Here is a 10,515-nt window from a genome sequence, read left to right as displayed (position 1 = left end):
CCAATTGTCCACTCCAGTTATGTTAACTGTTGGTATCGCTAGCTCTGTTATGCCCATGCGAGAATCCAAGAGACTTGTCATGGCTGAGCAACTTTGAGTTCTGCCCTGATGTCCGTTTGCAAGGGTTTTCGATGTAAGCCCCAACAGGATCAGGTGCCAGAAAGCATTGTAATAGCACCCTAAAGGAAATGGTTTCGATCACAACCACCATCTTGCCCAGGATACATTCAAACAGAAAAGGAGGGAACAGAAAGATGGACATCTGAGAAAGCCTGGAGTCAAGGGCCGACCTCTTCTCTGAACAGGGATCAGAAAAGACTTATCCCTCCGGCAAGCAGGATGGCGATGACTGCAGCCATGATCTTTGTGACAATCCTGGGTGCAATGGCCAGTCCGAATGGCAGAGCAGGAAAGTAAAAGTGGGACTGCAAATCAGGATTCTTAGGTAGCCAGGAAATATGACTATGTGGAGGTAGGCCGCCGATGCTTCCAAAGTTTTCCTCAAAAGGCTATCAATCTTCAAATTCATTGGTTCTTTAAGTTGTGAAGAATCCTCAAATAGAAGAGTTGCTTTTCTTGCCACCTTAGAGACCTGGATATCAATCTTGGAAATTTCAGACCAAGTCTAAGCCATCTTTTCTTCTAATGGAAATCTTCCTTTTAGTTCACCCTGAATACACAAGTGGTTTTCTGGGAACTTTCATTAATCTACAATTAAACCCTGGATATTTTCGTGAACCAGAAACACTTTTTTTTTTTTTTTTATTTCACTCCCCCAAACATTTCATCTTGGACTGTTCAGGTCGTGTCTTCACCCTCAACTTACATTGTATTTCTTAGTGCTGTCAGGAGTTGGGTTTAATTTTTCTAATTAGTGATCTCTAATGCATGCTCACAATGCTACGAAATGCGTATAGTCACATCGACCTGCGCACGTGCACTTACTTCATCTTACTGGGAGATGCAGGTCTATTTTAATTCTTGATAAATTGTATAATAAAAAAAAATCATAAACTTGAATTCTCTTTTTGTTTTAATAAAAAAGGACAAGGAATGGAAATTAAGGCAAGTAACAAGAGTGGAGACAAAATGAAAGTGAGGAGGAGCGATAACAACAAGCACGTTCATCCGGATCATCAGTCATCAAGATGTGTCCATGGTGTCTCCTTCTGTACAAATAAAAGACAAAAACATTACAGATATCAATTGTCAATAAACTGAACCCAATGAGGGCAAGATATACCAAGAAAGATCATGTAGGAACTGGAGTTCCTGAGAGAATGGGGGGTCAGTTTCCCACTTAATGCATTCATAAACTGTATAATACACTTACTCATTTCATTGAACATGAAGGCGTCCTGATATTCCTTCATGTATTGTGTGGATCGAGATTCATCAAGGAACAGTGAGTAAACTCGCTTTATGTCGTCCACCTGCACGTCATTACCCTGAAAAAGAACCGCCATCCAGTTACTGACCCCCATATGCCAAAAACAGTCCACACATCAAACTCCTGAGATGTCGGCTCCAATTCTCTCCTACTGTATCTAGCGTTCACGGTAAAATAATTGATTACTTCAGCGACCATAGTTCAGTATGTGATACTTTCAGAGTAGGCCCCCCAATTCATCAAAATGAGCCAAATTCATGACCGGGTGCGTTTCTCAAGAAATGTGGAGTATGTTCCAGCTGCCGTGCTCCACCGCTAGGAATGTAGTCAGGTGGTGTAGCACATTTGTCACAATTTATGCCACTCTTGTGATGTAAATTATGATCAATTTTCTCATCTGTATTCGTCCATGCCCACTGCTGGCAAAAACTAAAAAAAAAAAACTAAAAAAAAAAAAGGCAAAATTTTTGCACAACTACCAACTGTACAAAACTTTAGCGACGTTTCAGTTTTAAGCCAAAAGAAAACGGTTTGATGAATTAGAGACAAATTGTCTGCTGTGCCTTCTGCCTCACCTTTCTCTTCCTGCAGACCAGGCTGGCCGCAGTGATGAGCTGCATGGAGTATCTCAGAGAGGTCTCCAGGCCGATCCTTGTCAGTACGGTGTAGGCATCTTCACTCATGTCCACATCCTCCTCTTCACACCTGAATGAGAGCATTTATCATTACAACGGCTTCTCTCCTTTTACCTCCTGCCGCCGGTATCCTTCACTGACAGCCAAGTCATTCGTTTCTGTGACATGCTCCCTAGACAGAGATCGTGTGCAAGCACAGTCATTCCTGGGGGGGGTAGTGCCTCCGCAGTAAGGTCCTGATGATGCCAGACTATAGATCTGCGAATGTGCCGCCCCCCGGGAATAATTATTTAGGGCAAGGGAGCAGGTGACAGGGAAGAGTGATCCATCAGTAGCTGCAGGAAGCTGGCGGCAGGAAGAGAAAGGGAGAAGCCAGAGAGAGCTGCAAGAGCACGTCAAGACCCGTGCACTTGTGGCTCATTTGAATTTCTATAAAACAGAGACACAGACTTAAGAAGCACAGGCATAGATGTAATCTAGATTACAGGGGCTTTACATAGATTACATTAATTTGGGGTCTGACAGGTTCACAGCCTCAGCTACTACAGAATCAGACTCACCTGATCTTCAGGATCTGTTTGGTTTCCTTCTCATTATATGGTAAAGTGGAGATGATTAGTAACCGGTCCAATAAATCAATAGGGATGCCGTGGGGACTCTGGTAATTTGTGCCACGGATCCTGATGGAGAAAACAACCATTAAGAAATCTGCAGTATTGTGACAAAATGATTTTATTCACTGTAGTCAAAGTTTGCGTTTTCATTAATTTTACTGCTCATTGTTAGGACTATATCACCTATGCAGCTCTGCTACATCTCTCTATTGTGGGTAATATATGTGGATGACGGCAAATGATGCACAAGGTGCTGCCTAACTACAATTCTTGTCTTAATTACAGAAATAAATCCCCATTAATTTCATAAATAATCATAGGTACATTAGTTTCTCATTCGTGAGTATCAAGCCTGCAACTTTTTGAGCTGGTGATGACAAAGTGTGTGTCCTCATCCGTTAGCCATTACTAATGTATGTCCAGTGTAAGTATTAAATGCCATACATGCGGTTGCTAGAATGCTATCTCGCACCGGAAAAAGCAGGGATTCCTGACGTCACACACAGTGACTGCGGACCTTTGTGTCAGGCCTGGACAATCCCTTTAAAATGACTCATGGAAAATACAGACTTTCCCCATATAATAATTATCTGAAGGCTACAAACATTGTGTCGGTCACTAGCAACTTACCTGGTGATTCCCCTATTTGTGGCCATAATAAGAACTGGAGCCATGTCACTTTCCAAAGCCCGATTCAAGAAGGAAAAACACTCAATGTCCAACATGTGAACTTCGTCAATGAACAGCACCTGCCAAAGGACAGCAAGGAAAATGAATGAGGACCCTGCAGCTCCCCAGACCTAAATGTAAGGCTGGTTTCACATTAGCTTTTTTTAGCGCAGCGCATCGTGCGCCATACGCCCCTATGTTTAACATAGCGGGCGCATGGTCTAGCGTTTGTAAGCGTTCGTATGCGTTTTCGTGCACATGCGTTTTTTTGTAGTGTGCGCCTAGGAGCGCCCGACACCCTGTTGCATTTTTGGGTCCGTCCAACGCCGTCAAAAAAACGCATGCGCACAGAATGTGCAAAAATAACACATTACAGTCTATGGGAGCCTAGGCGTGCGCATGGACATGCACACGCATGCGTTTTAAGAGTTAACATTCCTAGAAACTGGTTAAAACGCATGCGCCTAAAAAAAACGCAAACGCATGAAAACCGCATGATGCGTTTTTTGCATGCGTTTCTATTGCGCACGAAGCGCAGCGCTAAAAAATGCTAATGTGAAACCAGCCTAAGATGTCAAAATTGAGTCAATGTTCCCTCACCCCTGGGATTATCTCTGCTTTTCCTTCCTCTCGCCATTCAGCCACCTTTGCATTAATTTGCTCTCGGACCTCGGATTTTATTTCTCCTGTATCACCTGTACATTAAAAAAAAAAAAAAGTTGGGGTTAAGGTTTGTTTTGTTCCAACGACTGTTCTCAGGTTCACAAATACATTTTTTGGATTTACTTTACTCTTAAAGAGGTCTTGCGCTTTTAGAAAAACCCCAGTACCTCAGCAAACGGAGCTTTTCTCCTCGTCTCTCGGTCTGGTGCGGTGTCTGTGTTATCCTCACGTCAACTTCAATGTCTCAGAGCTATTGAGCTCGCTGATTGTTATTGTCTGCAGTACTATCAGCAAGCTCAATAGCTCTGAGACATTGAAGTAGCTGTCAAAGTGAAGATAACAGACACCGGGAGCAGCGGCGGAGACTCAGCGCTGGACCAGGGAAGGGGGGGGGAGTAATGCGTGTGTTTTTTTAAATTGCGCAGTGGGGGAACAAGGAATTTCTGAAACCAAAAACCCCCTCTAAATTGCATTGTATACTGTTGTCACATTATGTGATCTGTTGCTCCCTCGCTCTGTCATCACCCAGGTATAAAATGACTAATCTCAAGTCATATGTGACTGCTACAGCATGGATTTACTGAGTGCAATCAGGCGCTATTCACGAGACATTTGAGGCCTATGTTTAGCATATAATCCATAGGGCTCCAGTCACCGGACAGAGGCCAAAGAGCATCCCCTTTGATCTCTATCACACTAATGTTTTCTCAGAGAAAAACAAAAAAGCTTAAATCGAATAAATCGGATACACTCATCAATGCCGAAGTGTCCGGCAAAGACTGCATACTGAGTCGTAAGAAGAATATTTAGAACCGAGAGTCCTCAGTGGTTGATACCTTTTAATAACTAACTGAAAAAGGAGATTTTTGTGTACTCACCGTAAAATCTCTCTTAGCCTCTAATTGGGGGACACAGGACCATGGGTGTTATGCTGCTGTCCACTAGGAGGCGACACTATGCATAATCTGAAAAAGATTAACTATGGCTCCTCCTCTGCAGTATACACCCCTGGACGGCGTCAGCCTTCTCCAGTTTTGTGCAAAAGCATTAGGAGGAACAGAAGAGAAACAACATAACCATGCCTGTAAGAAGGCTACTATGTACAAGCTCAAAGAACAATATGGGAACCCAACCGTAACAACGGCCCGTAGGGACAACAGGGTGGGAGCTGTGTCCCCCAATTAGAGGCTAAGAGAAAGATTTTACGGTGAGTATACAAAAATCTCCTTTACTCTGTTGCCCCATTGGGGGACACAGAACCATGGGACGTCCCAAAGCAGTCCCTGGGTGGGAAGCAATGGACGAATATTGTGCTAGCAGGACCCTAAACTTGGGGCACTGCCGCCTGCAGAACCCGTCTACACAGGCTCACGTCCGCTGAGGACTGGGTATGAACACTGTAGTGTTTCGTAAACGTGTGTAGGCTAGTCCAAGTGGCCACCTTGCACACTTGTTGTGCCGAAGCCTGGTGCCGAATGGCCCAGGAGGCCCCTACTGCCCGTGTAGAGTGTGCCGTGATACCGGGCGGAAGAGGGGAACTGGTAAGTTGGTAGGCGTCACGTATGGTGGACTTGATCCACCTGGCAAGGGTAGCCTTGGAAGCCAGCAGGCCCTTGCGACCGTCTTCCGGAAGAATGAAGAGGGAATCAGACTTCCAGAAGGGTGCAGTCCTGGACACGTAAATCCGCAATGCTCTGACGAGGTCAAGCATAGACAGAGCCTTCTCCACTCTATGAACTGGAACCGGACAAAGGGATGGCAGTGAGATTTCCTCATTGAGGTGAAAGGTGGACACAACCTTCGGAAGGAAGGATGGTACAGTACGGAGGACCACCTTGTCCTGGTGAAAAGCTAGGAAAGGCCGTCTGCAGGAAAGTGTTGACAATTCAGACACCCTGCATAGTGAGGTGATTGCCACTAGAAAAAACACTTTCTGTGACAGAATGCAGAGTGGGGCTTCTTTAAGGGGTTCAAAGGGTGGTGCCTGCAGTGCTGTCAGGACCAGGTTGAGGTCCCACCTTTCCATTGGACGTCTGTAGGGGGGAACCAATCGGGAAACTCCCTGGAGAAAAGTCCTTACTTGCGGTTTGGTAGCAATGCGCCTTTGAAAAAGGACTGAAAGCGCTGACACCTGGCTTTTAAGCGAGCCTAGGGATAGCTTGGCGTCTAGGCCCGATTGAAGGAAACCTAGTACCTTCGGGAGGGAAAAAGGGAGTGGGACCTGTCCGTGAGATTCGCACCAGGTAAAAAAAGCTCTCCAGGTACGATAATAAATCTTGGCGGAGGCTGGCTTCCTTGCCCTGATCATGGTCAATGACATCCGGTGAGAGCCCTGCCTGGGTTAGAATCCAGGTTTCAAGGGCCATGCCGTCAAAATGAGAGCCCCTGAATTCTGATGGTAGAACGGACCTTGTGACAGAAGGTCGTGACGGTCGGGGAGACGCCAGGGGCGTCTGCTGTAAGTTGTATGATGTCGGCGTACCATGTACATCTGGGCCAGTCCGGCGCGATCAGTATGGTTGGAACTCTCTCTTGTTTGATCTTCCTCACGACCCTGGCGATCAGGGGGAGGGGTGGAAAAATGTACAGGAGCTGGAACTGGGTCCAGTCCTGAACCAGGGCATCCGCTCTGAGCGACCGTGGGTCGTGTGTCCTGGCCATGAAATTGGAGACCTTGGCATTGAGATGGGATGCCATTAGGTCCACATCCGGGGTGCCCCAGCGTGGACAGATCTGGTAAAAAATTTCGGGGTGGAGAGACCAATCCCCTGAGTCCATTCCTTGCCTGCTGAGGAAGTCGGCTTCCCAGTTTTCCACACCTGGAATGTGGACCGCAGAGAGTACCGACCTCATGTCTTCCGCCCAGTGGAGGATATGTGCCACTTCTCTCATTGCCTGGGCGCTGCGAGTCCCGCCTTGGTGATTCACATATGCCACCGCCGTGGCATTGTCTGACTGTATCCGTATGCGAGAGGCTGCAAGCAAGTGATGAAAGGTTCTCAGTGCCAGGAAGATGGCCCGGATTTCCAGGATATTGATGGGCAAGGTCGCTTCCACTGGTGACCACTTGCCTTGTGCCCTGTGATGTAGGTGCACCGCACCCCAACCTGTCAGGCTTGCATCGGTGGTCAGAACCTTCCATTGACCTGAGAGAAAGGGTTTTCCTCTTGCAAACAAAGTTGGCTTGAGCCACCAACGTAGGGCCCTCCTGGCTGACGATGTCAACCGGAACTCCCTGTCGAGGGAGAAGGGGTTCCTGTCCCAAGATCTGAGGCTGGCTAGTTGAAGAGGCCTGAGGTGAAACTGGGCAAATGGCACTGCCTCCATTGCTGCTGCCATCCTGCCGAGGACTCTCGTGGCAAACCGGAGAGATCGAGGATTGCGGAGGAGTGTGCGAACTCCCAGACGGAGGGCCAGTGTGTCTTGTCCTTGGGGAAGGAGCATCAGACCCCTGGAGGTGTCAAACAGCATCCCCAGGAAAGTTAGAGTCTGACTTGGGGTAGTCGATTTTTGAAGGTTGACTAACCATCCCAGACGACTCAATGTGTCGATTGTGATTGAGACACTGACCTCGCAGTCCTTGAAGGTGGAGGACTTGATGAGAAGGTTGTCCAGGTACGGAATGACTAGAATGCCTCTGGAGTGTAGAACGTCCATGGTGGCTGCCATGACCTTGGTAAACGTTCTTGGAGCAGTGGCGAGTCCGAACGGGAGAGCGACAAAATGGTAGTGGTTTTGGTTGACCGAGAACATGAGAAACCTTTGATGGGAAGGAGCAATTGGTATGTGCAGATATGCGTCTTGTATGTTTATGGAGGCAAGGTATTCTCCCTGCTCCATGGATGCTATGATGGACCGGAGGGACTCCATGCGAAAATGACGGACCCGTACATATTTGTTGAGCTGTTTTAGGTCTAGTATGGGCCGGACGCTGCCTCCTTTCTTGGGAACTACAAATAGATTGGAGTAGAACCTTCGGAATTTTTCGTTCGCGGGAACCAGTACTACGACTCCTGCTTGAAGGAGAGAGGAGACCGCTTGGTGGAAGGTACGAGCCTTGTCTGATGGTGCTGGTGGGATAGAGAGGAAGAACCGGTTCGGTGGACTGGAAGTGAACTCTATCTTGTATCCAGAAGACACTATTTCCCTGACCCAGCTGTCTTCTGTAATAGGCAGCCAGACTTGCTGAAAGAGTAGAAATCGCCCGCCTACTGGTGGGATGTCTTCCGGAGTTCGTGAGTCATGATGAAGCGAAGTTCTGAGGTTTTCCTCCCTTGGGTTTCGCTTGGCCTGCTTTCGATTGCCAAGTCCTGTCCGGTCTCTGCGCCATCCGTGGGTTGTCCCTGCGTGGAGAGCGGTTACGATTTTGCGCTGGGCGCGAGACGGACCAGCCCGAAGAGTTCCGAAAGGATCAGAATAGTGTTTGGTTTTGCCGTTTAAACGTGCGTTTAGGTTTCAGTTGAGGGAGAGAGGTACTCTTACCCCCAGTGGCATTGGATATCATTGTGTCCAACTTTTCGCCGAAAAGCCTTCCACTAAGGTACGGAAGATGCGTGAGGGACTTTTTTGAGGCCGCATCCGCTTTCCATTCCCGCAGCCAGAGGATACGCCGAATCGTAATGGCGTTTGTCGCTATCCCCTCTAGACCTCTTGCTGAGTCTAGGGCTGCATGAAGCATGTAGTCTGCTACCACTGCTATTTGAACCGCTTGGTCCGAGAGTCCGGGATTTGAAGGTTGAAGACCCTCCTGCAGTTTTTTGGCCCAAGCCAGGATGGCCTTGGCCGGCCAAACTGAAGAGAACGCCCCTGCTGCTTCGAAAATGGAACGAGCCATGCATTCTACTTGCCGGTCTGCTGCGTCCCTGAGGGTTGAGCTGGCAGTGAGAGTAGGGTCTGTGCTGCTAGTCTAGATACCGGGGGGTCCACTTCGGGTGGATCTGTCCACTCTTTGGTGTCCTTCTGTGAGAAGGGGTATCTTGCTTCCAAATATTTGCGATTGGCAAATTTTTTCTCAGGCTGCGAAAACTGCTTAGTAAGTATCGTTTTAAACTCATGGTGATTAAGGAAGACCTTAGGTGGTTTCAGAACACTTTCAAAGCTAAGCTTATGTTCTGGGGCTGGATCTGAAATTTCCAGCACCCGATGGATGGCAGAGATTATGTCCTCAACTAGCACTGTATTGCTAGGGGGACAAGGTAAAATGGACCTCTCCATTTCGTTATCTGAGTCGGAGTCACAGATGCCTTCCGAATCCTGTGTATCGCTAAGGTGTTCCCTGGTGGGCGATCTGGGGCGGAGGTCTTCTGTGGTAGGGGATCTCTGTGGTGAACTGCATTGTCTGTCTCTGATAGGAGACTGCCTAGGTGACTTGGAATGACTGTCTCTCCCTGGAGGGGGATGACCGTGTGCTATAGGATGACGCAGGTGATCGCGACCTGTGGGTCCGCTTATGTCTGTGAGTGTCGGAAACAGCATGTTCCTGAGACAAGCTGTCCGTTTGCTGGGTAACATTCACAGCCGAGACATGACCCTGCAGAGCTTGCAGCAATGTAGCGGTTAAGTTATCTATGGACTGTGTCATAGACTGCGACATCTTGAGTAGCCCATTCCGGCGTGGTATCCGACACTGATGCGTTGGTAGGGACTCCCTGGGGTTCTGACCCAGAGTTCTGGATGCAATCCTGGCAGTGCGGATACGTGCTGCCACTGGGGAGTGGTTTTGCAGGCTGTGCAAAATGCATAGAAACAGTCCTGCCTGGTTCTCTTTCTTGAGCCCAGCATAGTGCACAGAGGCTGGCTATCAGGGACCCTACAGGGATGGCTACGCAGAGGAAACCCACAGAGAGCCTTATAGGTAATATGGATTCACAGCTGAGTAAAGAGAACCCAGCTGTGATCTTACCCCACCAGTGCCCCAAGGTCCAGCGCTGACAATTCACAGTTCTGTGCCCCCCGGAGACTGCTGTGGTTCTCCTTCTTACTGGAGGCGTCCGCTGTCAGATATGGCCTGAGGCCAAAAAAATGGCCACCGGGACGCTGAGGAGAGGAAGGAGGGGGCGGAGAGCTGAAAAGGGCGTGCTGGGCTATGTAAAAACGCACCCTTTCTGCCTCGATCCGCCCCTTCTATGACACTATAGAGTGTCATCTTAGTCATCCGGGGGGGAGGGCCAGGGGGGCGGAGAAAAGGCGGCGGCTTCAGCTAGGCCGAAGCTGCGGTCTCAGTTAGATGTCTGATGCCCAGGAGGGCTCCAGGGCGGCGCGGTAGTCCGGGAAGGGGGGGGGGGGGTCGATCTGCACCAGACCCCCCGGAATGGACGACTCTCTAGCGGTGGGGACAGCAGGGGTAGCGGTTCCTGTGGGGGGGGCCCCTCTGAAGCGCTATGGAACCGCTGCTGCTGCAGAGACAGGGGCGTAGAGAGCCCTGTCTCTGCTGTGCCATGTCTGCCTGCACCCTCCCCCGGCCCCAGCAGGATCCCACAGCTGGTCTGGGGTCTCTGGTGCAGCTGCTACCTATTCACCGACCCTACCTGAGGTGTCTCAATCT

At 48.8% G+C, this 10,515-nt stretch overlaps 1 protein-coding gene across 1 annotated transcript in view; it reads right to left on the bottom strand.

Annotated features, from left to right (window-relative positions):
• Nucleotides 1–1,015: 1,015 nt before the first annotated feature.
• Nucleotides 1,016–10,515, bottom strand: part of RUVBL2 (RuvB like AAA ATPase 2) — a 33,075-nt gene continuing 23,575 nt past the window's right edge. The window contains exons 10-15 of the mRNA XM_073570925.1: nucleotides 3,909–4,003; nucleotides 3,270–3,388; nucleotides 2,586–2,705; nucleotides 1,966–2,095; nucleotides 1,334–1,448; nucleotides 1,016–1,169 (exon numbers count right to left, since the gene is read on the bottom strand). Coding sequence (XP_073427026.1) covers nucleotides 1,144–1,169; nucleotides 1,334–1,448; nucleotides 1,966–2,095; nucleotides 2,586–2,705; nucleotides 3,270–3,388; nucleotides 3,909–4,003 — 605 coding nt within the window. The 3' untranslated portion in view covers nucleotides 1,016–1,143. The remainder of the gene's footprint in view (nucleotides 1,170–1,333; nucleotides 1,449–1,965; nucleotides 2,096–2,585; nucleotides 2,706–3,269; nucleotides 3,389–3,908; nucleotides 4,004–10,515) is intronic.

Source organism: Dendrobates tinctorius, unplaced genomic scaffold, assembly GCF_039654945.1.
Source record: "Dendrobates tinctorius isolate UK_male_01 unplaced genomic scaffold, ASM3965494v1 ptg000028l, whole genome shotgun sequence".
Classification (NCBI taxonomy): domain Eukaryota; kingdom Metazoa; phylum Chordata; class Amphibia; order Anura; family Dendrobatidae; genus Dendrobates; species Dendrobates tinctorius.
The sequence above is the reverse complement of the archived record's forward strand: the minus strand, read 5'-3'. Positions and strand labels throughout refer to the sequence as shown.